This window comes from Hylobates moloch, unplaced genomic scaffold, assembly GCF_009828535.3.
Source record: "Hylobates moloch isolate HMO894 unplaced genomic scaffold, HMol_V3 SCAFFOLD_3, whole genome shotgun sequence".
Taxonomy (NCBI): domain Eukaryota; kingdom Metazoa; phylum Chordata; class Mammalia; order Primates; family Hylobatidae; genus Hylobates; species Hylobates moloch.
The window spans coordinates 40,225,660-40,238,540 of record NW_026652278.1 but is presented as its reverse complement, the minus strand read 5'-3'; the positions used below and the strand labels follow the sequence as shown (position 1 = coordinate 40,238,540).

The 12,881-nt window shown below is 45.2% G+C and overlaps 1 protein-coding gene across 1 annotated transcript in view; it reads right to left on the bottom strand.

The window, feature by feature from the left end:
- MYOF (myoferlin) overlaps positions 1-12,881 on the bottom strand; it is a 173,677-nt gene that overhangs the window by 140,793 nt on the left and 20,003 nt on the right. Inside the window, exons 2-3 of the mRNA XM_058437011.1 lie at positions 8,385-8,440; positions 3,651-3,742 (exon numbers count right to left, since the gene is read on the bottom strand). Of these exons, the coding sequence (XP_058292994.1) occupies positions 3,651-3,742; positions 8,385-8,440 (148 nt within the window). The remainder of the gene's footprint in view (positions 1-3,650; positions 3,743-8,384; positions 8,441-12,881) is intronic.

The following is a 12,881-nucleotide window of genomic DNA, read 5'->3' as shown; positions in this document are numbered from 1 at the left end:
TATAACAGTTTCTTCTTTAGCTCACAGCACTCATGGTACCCGACACATTATGCATATATTTTTTAGTGTATTTGTTTATTTTCTAACTTTCCCTAAGTATTGTAACATTCAGGAAAGCAAGGACTTTAAACCATAGATGAGAGTTTTGAAGCCAGCCCATTGCCATGCTAAAATAGATAAGGCATAATATGAGGAAGGCCTCAACCAGGCTGGTGGCTGTGGGCTTGGGGAAGAAACACAGGCACAAGCACAGACTTTGGAAAGGAAGAAAACGTAAGATCTGGGGACAGACTGGATAAGAGGCAAGAGGGGGCTGGGTGCGGTGGCTCACGCCTGTAATTCCAGCACTTTGGGAGGCCAAGGTGGGCAGATCACTTGAGGTCAGGAGTTTGAGACCAGCCTGGCCAACATAGTGAAACCCTATCTCTGCTAAAAATACAAAAATTAGCTGGGCATGGTGGTGTGCACCTGTAATCCCAGCTACTCAGGAGGCTGAGGCAGGAGAATCACTTGAACCTGGGAGGCAGAGGTTGCAGTGAGCCAAGATCACGCCACTGCACTCCAGCCTGGGTGACAGAGTGAGACTGTGTCTCAAAAAAAAAAAAAAAAAAAAGCAAGAGGGAGAGGGTGCAGACAGGTCTGAAGTTTTAAGCCCAGGATCTGAAACCATCCTGTCTAATATGGTGGCCACTAGCTACACGTGGCTACAGAGCACTTGAAATGTGGTTAGTGTCTGAGTTGAGAGGTGCTGTAAGTGTGAAGCAAACACCAGATTCCAAAGCCTGAGTAAGAGAAAGAATGTATGCAGAATATCACACTGATTCAAACACATTGATTACATGTTGAAATAACATTTTGGATCTGCTGAGTTAAATATATTATTAAAATTGATTTCACCCATTTCTTTATATTTGTGTTAATCTGGTAACTAGAAAATTTTAAATTGCATATGCACCCTGCACTGTATTTCTGTTGGAGAGGCCTGGTCTAGAATATAAACAGTGGTACCATTTGCAGAAAGAAGAAAGCAAAGAAGAGGAGGGCCTAGTCTTAGTAACATGCAGGAGGCTAGTGTGAGGCCCTCCCCTTTTCTCCCCTTCCCCAAAACTTTGAAATATGGGAAATAAAACTGGCTTTTGGGAGTTGGGGTGGGGAATAAATAATCATATAATAGTTCACAGCTGAGATATGCAACAGAAACTTAAAAAGTTAGAATAGTTTCTAGTGCAAGAGAGTGAGACCAGAACCTGCCAGAATGTATGCAGGTATGTATTTATTTATTTAGAGATAGGGTCCCACTATGTTACCCAGGCTGGTTTCTAACTCCTGGGCTCAAGTAATCCTTCCACCTCAGCCTCCCAAAGTGCTAGGATTACAGGCATGAGCCACCACACTTGGCCCAGAATGTATTTATATAGTTACAGAAAAATATGCAGGGGGCATCGGTCAACAACGGAGAATGGTAAAAAGGATCTCATCAAAGGCGAACATGGGAGTGCCTATCAAAGCACTGTCCAGGGAGTCCATGTCTGTGCAGACTCTCTTATTCTGATGCCGGTAAGCAGAAGACCCCAATAACTGGAGTGACCATCTAATTTACTGTACCCCTGCAATCCCAGCACTTTGGGAGGCTGAGGTGGACAGATCAGTTGAGGTCAAGAGTTCGAGACCAGCCTGGCCAACATGGTGAAACCTCATCTCTACTAAAAAACACAAAAATAGGCCGGGTGCAGTAGCTCACACCTATAATCCCAGCACTTTGGGAAGCCAAGGCAGGCGGATCATGAGGTCAGGAGTTTGAGAACAGCCTGACCAACATGGTAAAACCCTGTCACTACTAAAAGTACAGACATTAGCCAGGCGTGGTGGCACACTCCTGTAGTCCCAGCTACTCAGGAGGCTGAGGCAGGAGAATCACTCAAACCTGGGAGTCTGAGGTTGCAGTGAGCTGAGATTGTGCCACTGCACTCCAGCCTGGGCGACAGAGCAAGACTCCATCTCAAAAACAAACAAAGAAACAAAAAACACAAAAATTAGCCAGGTGGAGAGGTGCACGCCTGCAATCCCAGCTGTTCAGGAGGCTGAGGCATAAGAATCACTTGAACTCAGGAGGCGGAGTTTGCAGTAAGCTGAGATTGCACCACTGCACTCCAGCCTGGGCGACAGAGTGAGACTTCATCTCAAAAACAAAAAGTAAGAATAATTTACTGTCCAAACCCAGCCACGTTGACTGCAAAAGGAGCATTATTAATCACTGTGCTAGGACAGCAAACCAGGACTGTCCCAAGCAATCAGAGCATGTGACCACCTACCTCAACTAGTTTATCTTAAATTTTTGCTCTCACTGCAGCCTTCAGGTTATACCAGATGTGCCTAAGATATACATTTTTAAATGTACTAACATTACTAAAAACTGAAATGCTTCTTACAATTGATGGGGGCATTAAATATCAGGCTTTTTTTTGGCCCCTAACCATTTATTAATTTGATAGTATATCTTATAAACAATAACATCCTGAAATCAAGGATACAAAGTAATTTGGCTCCCCATGTGGTATGACTTGAAGGAAAATTCATGGGTTGGAGGGTAGAAATGCTCTGTCACTAGGCAATTGACTTCCACCAGAAGGAAAATAAGCAGGTATTCTGTTTTTAAGCATTAGTCTCAGCTGGGCACGGTAGCTCACACCTGTAGTTCCAGCCCTTTGGGAGGCTGAAGCGGGTAGATCACCTGAGGTAAGGAGTTTGAGACCAGCCTGGCCAACATGGTGAAACCCCCGTCTCTACTAAAAATATAAAAGTTAGCTGGGCGTGGTGGTGCATGCCTGTAATCCCAGCTACTTGGGAGGCTGAGGCAGGAGAATTGCCTGAACCTGGGAGGTGGAGGTTGCAGTGAGCCAAGATTGTGCCACTGCACTCCAGCCTGGGTGACAGAGTCAAAACAAAGAAAGAAACTTTTAGTCTCTTGTGAACTTGGTTAGTTTGAATTGGTAACATAAGACTGGGTCTACAAGGCCAAAGTCCAGATCCAGGACTAGGGTGAATTTATTAATACTAAGGTCATTCTGTCCCACGGGGACCTGTTTGGGAAGTCTCCCAACTTTACCCAGAGAACAACCCTCAGTGTCACCACGGGCACCACCGTGACCCTTCCCCGTGTGAAAGGAAAGAGGCAGTAAGGCAAGGATTAAGGTCTGTTTAGGTCTGTTGGGATTAAAAGGCGAAGGAGACATTAACATAGAAATGGGGCTGAAAGTAAAACTTGAATGAGACATGTATGGGCCACAAATAATCAGAAGAAGTGATTTGGGTTGTATCCAATATCACTACAGTTCAGATAAACTACCAGAGATAGGAAGTGCAGTTAACCAAGAAGTTGCAGGCGTGTGAACAGGCTTCACTCTAAGTGCCAAGTTTGATAAACTAGTCTAGGTGGCTCGGTGTTTGCAGCTTTTGTGGAAAAAAAGCAGTCATTGGGAAAAAGTGCTGTGATGGATTAGCCACATCTGCTATTGGCTCAGAAGGGAGCGGGGCATGGAATTAAAGCACGTTTGTATTGGAAATATTATAATACGTTATTAAAGATGCGTCTCTTCAACAAAATAAACAACAGTGAGATAGTAATACCTAAAATGAGAAAAACAACTTACTTATTTTGTCCAATTGTCTCAAAATCTTTCACAATAATCCCAAGGGAAGATGAAAAGTCCAGTGGTATACCCCTCAAGTCAAACTCCAAAATCTGTTCACAGAAAGGTTTTGAAAAAAGAAAAGAAAAGGCTGTTAGAAGGAGCAGAGATTACATTAAGATGCACCAGTACTACATGTTGGGTCATTATTTTCACCAATGACAATCTTTTGAAGTTAGGCAGAAGTGATTAAATTCTAAACCTGAAGGCAGCTGAGGGGGCGGGAAAGCAAACCAGATGTCGACTTAGAGGACCTGTACACAACTCCTGGCTTCCTGCTTTCTAGGTTCTGTGGCTGCAGCCAGGTCACCACAGCCCTGCTTCATATTCAAGAGCTGGACTCAAAGCCTACCACAACTGCTGCAAGAATAAAATGCAGGGTGCTGTTCTCACTCATAAGTGGGAATTGAACAATAAGAACATTTGGACACAGAAAGGGGAACATCACACACCGGGGCCTGTTGTGGGGTGGGGGGACGGGGGAGGGATAGCATTAGGAGATATACCTAATGTAAATGATGAGTTAATGGGTGCAGCACACCAACATGGCACATATATGCATATGTAACAAACCTGCACGTTGTGCACATGTACTCTAGAACTTAAAGTATAATAATAACAAAAATAAAAAAATGAAAAAAGAATAAAATGCAGGGTATATGTGAAAACATTTTCTTCAATGGCTAGTTTTAAATTATCTGCTCTTCTTAATCATACTACTATCAAACAAAGAAGATGAATAATCTAAGAAAACATTTTCTAAAATGCCTCTCATTTTAAGTTCCACCATGGTCGGTCAATGTTGTAATATACCGACCTTTCTGAGTCTCTCATTTGAATGCAGTAAGTTGCTTCGTAATGACAAATGTAAAAAAAAAGATTGATAAAGCGTCACTGATGCCTTTGACTGATTAGGTAATAATTAAATGATGACTTGATCCTCCTTGTAGTGGGCTTGGAATGGAAGGAAAACTTGTTTCAGAACTTCTTTAAAAATTATTTTTAGCACTTCTAAAAAAAAAAAAAAGTTCTCAGTCTCAGTAGCTGGGGATTACAGGTGCGCACCACCATACTCGGCTAATTTTTTTTTTTTTTTTTGAGACAGAGTCTTGCCCTGTTGCCCAGGCTAGAGTGCAGTGGCACAATTTCAGCTCACTGCAACCTCCACTTCCTGGGTTCAAGCGATTCTCCTGTCTCAGCCTCCCGAATAGCTGGGATTACAGGCGCCTGCCACCATGCCCTGCTAATTTGTGTATTTTTAGTAGAGACGGGGTTTCACCATGTTGGCCAGGCTGGTCTCGAACTGCTGACCTCGTGATCCACCCGCCTTGACCTCCCAAAGTGCTGGGATTATAGGCATGAGCCACCGCACCTGGCCAATTTTTGTATTTTTAATAGAAACAGGGTTTCACCAGGTTGGCCGGGCTGGTCTCGAACTCCTGACCTCATGTGATCTACCAGTCTTGGCCTCCCAAAGTGCTGGGATTACAGGCATGTGCCACCATACCTGGCCTCAGAGCTTCTATTAGAACACACCCAGCCTGGGAATGGTGGCTCATACCTGTAACTCCAGCACTTTGGGAGGTTGAGGCAAGGAGTTCAAGACCAGCCTGGACAACTTAGCGAGATTCTGTCTCTGTGAAAATTTTTAAAATCAGCAGAACGTGGTGGTGTGTGCCTGTAGTCCCAGCTGCTTGGGAGGCTGAGGCGGGAGGATTGCTTGAGCCCAGTTAGTTATGGCTGCAGTTAGTTATGACTTGGCCATTACACTCTGGCCTGGGTGACAGAGTAAGACCCTGTCTCAAAAAAGAAAAAAAAAGGGCCGAGTGCAGTGGCTCACGCCTGTAATCCCAGCACTTTGGGAGGCCAAGGCAGGTGGATCACCTGAGGTCAGAAGTTTGAGACTAGCCTGACCAACATGGTGAAATCCCGTCTCTACTAAAAATACAAAATTAGCCAGGCGTAGTGGCACACGCCTGTAATCCCAGCTACTTGGGAGGCTGAGGAAGGAGAATCACTTGAACCTGGGAGGCGGAAGTTGCAGTGAGCCGAGATCGCACCGTTGCACTCTAGCCTGGGCAACAAGATCAAAACTCCATTTTAAAAGAAAAAAGAAAAAAAGAACACACCCAGCACCAGCAATCCCAGTGGGTTTGGGGTTGACATTTCATTTGTGTTTGGTTTCAATTATAAAACAGTTTCCTTGATAAGTACATCTGCAATATGAAAGGAAAGAAAAAAAAAGTGTTGGAAACAAAATGGAATAAGATGGCTGATTCCCTGCAGAGGACATGCCAGCTGGCATGAGAGCACATCTCTCTCTGCCATTGGTCACATGGCTTGATCTCAAATATAAAGAGATGAGTTGGGATGATTCAAAATCTGAAGTAGGAAGCACTCTCACATAAATGTATTTTTTATTTGCTTTATTCTTGGAGTTCTGTGTCAGGTGCTAGGAATCCGCAGTGACCAACTCAAGGGGCCTCTTGCTTTCATGGAGCTTGTAGTCCAGCTGGCTGTGTTCTGGGTTCTGGGGAAATCACATAAGTGGAATTCCCTCTCAACCTGCCTGAGACCTGCTGGGCGTTTCAGAAAGGCATTAAAAAGGCTGGGCAGAGTGGCTCACGCCTATAATCTCAGCACTTTGGGAGGCCAAGATGGGAAAATGGCTTGAGACCAGGAACTTAAGACCAGCCTGGGCAACAATAGCAGGATGTAATCTCTACAAATGTTTTTTAAAATTAGCTGGGCATGGTGGCTTATACCTGTAGTCCCAGCTATTCAGGAGGCTAAAGCAGGGGTATCGCTTGGCCCTGGGAGATCAAGGCTGTAGTAAGATATGATTACACCACTGCCTTCCAGCCTGGGTGACAGAGTGAGACCCTGTCTTCTTTCAATTAAAAAAAAAAAAAAAAAGGCCAGGCATGGTGACTTACACGTGTAATCCCAGCACTTTGGGTGCTGGGTGGATCACCTGAGGTCGAGAGTTTGAGACCAGCCTGACCAACGTGGAGAAACCCCATCTCTACTAAAAATACAAAATTAGCTGGGCGTGGTGGCACATGCCTGTAATCCCAGCTACTCAGGAGGCTGAGGCAGGAGAATTGCTTGAACCCGGGAGGCGGAGGTTGCAGTGAGCAACCAGCACTCCAGCCTGTGCAAGAAGAGCTAAACTCCATCTCAAAAAAACAAAAACAAAAACCAAAACCAAAAAAAGAACAAAAAAAACCCCAAGGCATTAAAAAGTTTTTTGTTTCACTTCATTCAAGAAGGTCTAGCCAGGCGCAATGGCTCACACCTGTAATCCCAGTACTTTGGGAGGCTGAAGCAGGTGGATCACTTGAGCTCAGGAGTTCAAGACCAGCCTGGGCAACACGGCGAAAGCCCATCTCTACAAAAAATAAAACAATTAGTTGGGTGTGGTGCACGCTTGTGGTCCCAGCTACTCAGGAGGCTGAGGTGGGAGGATCACCTGAGCCCAGGAATTCAAGGCAGTATTGACCCTTAATCACACCACTGCACTCCAACCTGAGAGAGACCCTGTCTCAAAAACAAACAAACAAATAAACAAACAAAAAAACCCAGAAGGCTCTAGTCTTTATCTTATAGAGATATTGAAACTAGTTGGGAGAGAAAGGTGGGTGGGTGGAGGGGAGCCTTCATGGCCTGGTGACTTGGTGAAAATAACAAAGACATTCATTATTGCTCTTGTCCAGGGAGGTTTGACCCAGCTTTTGAGAAACACAATGGAGCTGGCCATCAGCTGTTAAAAAGTTAAAGTTTCATGAATAATTGGGTGGTTTAAAAGAGAGAGAGAGAGTAGGAAAATCCTATTCAGTGGGAAGAATTAAATTTTTTCACATATTTGTGAAAATATTAAACACTGAACCACTTCTAAAATAGATACAAGGTCAACAGTGAGGGGAGGTAAATAAGTTATATGTCTTCAGTAGAACATTGCACAGTCATTAAAATACTTTTGAGTTGAATGATATGGGCATATGCTTAGGATATAATAGTAAGAAAGTGTAGGAGAGGAAATCATTTGCTATATGATGCTAGTTTGTGTATCAGACGTCATATTTTATTAAATATATTCCTCCAATAAACACTTAGTGATACATCACAGATGTTAATAGTAGTTGCCGTGAGAGTGGGACCCAAGTTAATTTTTTAATGATTAACTGAAGTTTTCAAAAATTTCCACATGAAGCATACTGGACATCACTTTTATCAGCATAAAACCAATACATGTCATTACCCAGCTAGACACACAGAGAATCATGTGATATACTCTTGATTGGTCACATGCAGGTATGTTTTTAATTATGAGACCTTCCTTCTGAGACTCTGGAGATGATCTAATCCCACCCTTGCTCTACACATGTGCCCCAGATACGCAACGTAAGTGGATGAAGCTCACACAGCAAGCTCATGGCGGTGCCTGGTAAGAACTCAACTCCCCTGCCAGTCCAGGCTTCCCTTGCCATGCCACTGCTATACAGAAGATGGTCGCTGGTGAGCTACTCTCCTTAAACTGCTCTGCTCTCTTGGTGAACACAAAGGGAGACGGAGTGGGTGGGGTGAAATGTAGAGATTCTCCTTCCAAAGGGAAGAGGTAACCTCTCACCCAAAGATAGGACAATCAGAAATAGCTTATCTATTAAAACAAAGTTGAAAAAACAATGAAGTCACCTCATTCCAGACAGGGTTCAATTCATTATCAACTTTCTTTGTTTTCTTTTTCTCATCTGCAAAAGAGATAAAGGAAGAGATAGCAATAATTTGTAAAAAAATTAAAGAGCATGGGCCATTCATTTATTCTAAGAACATTACCCACGGGTCTACTTGCACCCACATTTCCCCATTCAGCGCTTAGGATGGGTGTTTACCTGAATCACAGTTTTCCAAATAAAATGGCATTTTTTGGTCTACAAGGTTTTCCCATCTCCAGGTCTACATGGAGTTAAGGGATGTGATGTTCTGCCCTTCTCTTACCAAGGCTACCCAGAGCCTCTGCATCTCTGGCTTGCTGCAGAAAGAAGCCAACAAAGCTAACCTCTGAGATGCTGATATTGCTATTTTATAGATGAGGATATTGAGGCTCAAAGAGTTAAGACGTTTATCTGAGCTCACACCTGGCAGTGATTCCCTGATTTAAACCTGGAATTTCAGCTCTGAAGCTCACGCTGCCTCTGAGTGTGCTAAGACTCCAACACAGCTTCAGTATTAAGCTGGACTCCCTCCCATAGGCTTCGGTACAAGGTCATTAGTAGATGAAAACTTTCCAGGACCAGCGGATAATTTGGGGTTTCCTTTACTCCGAGGCCACCCTTTCTGAAGACACAAGATCTTTCTTCTCTGTGTCTGAGCCTGCACAGTACACCTACCTGGATGAGCACACGAGTAAATCCAGCAAGTGCTTAAAGTTTCCTTGTAGCGAAGTCCAAAGAGCAGAGGCTTCTCTTGGGTCCCCAAATCCCCAAATACCTACCCAGATAAAAGCTAATCTTTGAGTACAAAATGCTTTGTAAGCATTATCTCATCTAATTTTTTTTGTTGTTTTTTTGAGACAGAGTCTCGCGATGTCGCCCAGGCTGCAGTACAGTAGCGCTATTTTGGCTCATTGCAACCTCTGCCTCCCGGCTCAAGAGATCCTCCCACCTCAGCCCCCCATGTAGTTGGGACCACAGGTGCACACCACCACACCCAACTAATTTTTCTATTTTTTTTTTTTTCTCAGTAGAGATGGGGTTTTGCCATGTTGCCCAGGCTGGTCTCAGACCCCCGAACTTAAGTGATCCACCTGCCTCAGCCTCCCAAATTGCTGGGATTATAGGTATGAGCCACTGAGCCCGGCCTTCATCTAATCTTAAAAACCTAGGAGGAACCAGGTGACGTGGTGAACACCTGTAATCCCAGCACTTATGGAGGCCAAGGTGGGAGGATTGTTTAAGCCTAGGAGTTCAAGACCAGCATAGGGAACATAATGAAACCCCATCTCTACAAAAATACAACAATTAGCTCTGTGTGGTGGTACACACCTATAGTTCCAGCTACTCAGGAGGCTGAGGTGGGACGATCCCTTGAGCCCAGGAGGTCGAAGCTGCAGTGAGCCAAGATCACACCACTGCACTCCAGCCTGGGAAACAAAGCAAGACCCTGTCCAAAACCAAAAAACAAACCCTAGGAGGTATATGTTACTATTTTCATCCCCCTTTCACAGCTAAGGAAACTGAGAAGCTGAGTAACATTCAAAGTCACCCAGCTGGCTGGGTGTGGTGGCTCACACCCGTAATCCCAGCACTTTGGGAGGCCAAGGCAGGCAGATCACTTGAGGTCAAGAGACCAGCCTGGCCAACATGGTGAAACCCCATTTCTACTAAAGATACAAAAATTAACCAGGCATGGTGATGGGTGCCTATTATCCCAGCTACTCGGGAGGCTGAGGCAGGAGAATCACTTGAACCCAGGAGGCAGGGGTTGCAGTAAGCCGAGATCGTGTCACTGCACTCCAGCCTAAAGGATAGAGTGAGACTCAGTCTCAAAACAAAAAACAAATAAGTCACCCAGTTAATAAATGGTCTTGCTAGGATTTGAGACCCAGGCAGTCTCACATTAGTGGCCACACTTTGAATCACTCCTCAGCCTTTGCTTCTCCTCTGCTGCTGTGGAATGTAGGAGGTAGTGGGTTTTGTTTAGCTAATGTCACATTGCTTTGGCTCCCAGCACACAGCTGCCTGTGGGACTAACCACCTCATTCTTCCAAGACCTCAGCATAGCAAGGCCGTGAGTCATGGCCCTCACTCTGCTAAGCATTAATTTTTCCACTTGAGAGGGCAACACACAGCCCAATGGCTTGCCTTCCTAAGCTTCAGCGTGACGCTACTCGCCGGCTTGTACCCAGACCTATCCTGGCTGGTTCTGCCTGTGCTCTCTCTATGTGGCCTACAGAGCCCCTCACTGCATCTGACTCTGAGGTCCCCTAGAAGCTGTCCTGAAACTTCCCCTCCCACACTTCCATTTTGACCCCACCCTTCCCTCTCCTCATTTAACAGAAACTCCCAATCCTCCTCTCTGGTTACAGTATAAGAAAGTGCTCTTGAGAGGAAGAGGAGACATGCAAAGAATTTTTAACTTAAATAGAACTGGACAAAATGGTTTCTATGTGTAATTGTAGCTGCTCCCTCTACAGAATCATCTCTAGGTGCCAGGCTGTGCATTCTACCGCAGTGTCTCTAACCATTGAGACAATTCTTCCGGGTAAACATGGTCATTCCCATTTCTCAGCCAAGAAGATGGAGACTAGTTAACCTGCCTTCAATTACACAGCTAATAAGGAAACAGCCAGATTTTGAACTACATCCCTCTGGCTCCAAAATCTGTGTTTGTACGTGTTTGCCACCATGCCACAGCGCCTTACTGGAAGCTGTTGGAAATGCTGGATAATGAAGATGCATAAATATAACATGTGTGATGGGCTTGGCATCTTGGAAAATGTCCATAAGGAAGTTTATAGTCGCATTCCAGGGTATCCTGAAACTCTCCAAGATTACTTGCTCTAATACACAAAATATTGCATCTGTGAGTTTTCTTGGAGGAAACAGCTCATTGTTCTCATCAGATTCTCAAATGTGTTAGTGACCTTCAAAAAGGTTAGGAATCCCTGCATTCAACAAGCATGAAATAGTACCACCAAGCTCCCTCTACCTTACCACTACCCTACTCCCATAACTGGGGCTTGGGGGGTGGAGAACTGAGTCACAAAGGAGTGGATCTGGACCCTGAGACCATGGCAGTCCTTCAAGAGAGAAGACAGGCAATTCCAAGAAGTCCCAGCAAGAAGGGAAAGCAAGGAGAAGGCAGCAAATAATGCAATAGAAACTGAGCACCCGGGCTTGGGGTAGGATTTGCATCACTGACAGATGGCACTGAAGCAAAATTCCAGTCTCCAAGTCCCCAAGACGCCAACCAGGGAGCCAAGGCAGGGATAAGGGCTCCAGGGAGGTCACAGAAAAAACTAGCGCTTGTCAACATGAAACAAGTCCCAAGCCTGGTTCCTGACCTAGGAAACGGAGTACACGGAAGACACGCTGCGAGCTACCTTGATGCCAAGCCTGGGACCACAGATCCTCTCTGCCCTCTGGAGGGACAGGATTGTTCCAGAGTCAGCAGCTGGGGAGTGTGAAAAGATTCATTTGTTCATTAATTCATTCACAAACATTTATTAAGCATCCACTGTGTGCCAGTAACAGGAAACAGAAGAGTGTAAGATAGTTCTTAGTCTGTAATCCTAGCACTGTAATCCTAGCACTTTGGGAGGCCGAGGCAGGTGGATTGCCTGAGCTCAGGAGTTCGAGACCAGCCTGGGCAACATGGTGAAACCCCGTCTCTACTAAAATACAAAAAATATTAGCCGGGCATGGTGGTGGACGCCTATAGTCCCAGCCACTCGAGAGGCTGAGGCAGGAGAATTGCTTGAACCCAGGAGGCGGAAGTGGCAGTGAGCCGAGATCGAGCCACCGCACTCCAGCCTGGGCAACAGAGCGAGACCCCATCTCCAAAAAAAAAGAAAAAGAAAAAGAAAAAAAAAGTTCCACAGGCCAGGTGCAGTGGCTCACGCCTGTAATCCCAGCACTTTGGGAGGCTGAGGCAGGCGGATCACCTGAGGTCAGGAGTTTGAGACCAGCCTGGCCAACCTGGTGAAACCCATCTCTACTAAAAATACAAAATGTAGCCATGTGTGGTGGCAGGCACCTGTAATCCCAGATACTCGGGTGGCTGAGGCAGGAGAATCACTTGAACCTGGGAGGCGGAAGTTGCAGTGAGCCCAGATCGCACCATTGCACTAGCAAAACTCCATCCAAAAGAAAAGAAAAGAAAAGAAAAAGCAAAAAGCTCCACCATGCTCTTGCCTGTCTCATTCTCATCCTGAAGTTCCTTCCTGCCTGTCAGAGGGGGAATAAACAGAAATAATGACTGGTCAGCTCAGGCCAAGAGACCTCACAGCTCAGCCCACAGAAATGGTTCACTAAGTGAGTCCTTCCGCAAACATTAATCAGCTCCTTCATTCTTCCACACAACAAATGTTTGTGAAATGGCGCTGCCAGGCATTGAGCACTGTAGGAGACATGTACATGTACCCAAGACATGGTTCCTGCCCTCAGGGGGTCTAGTGGGGAGGGGAAATGT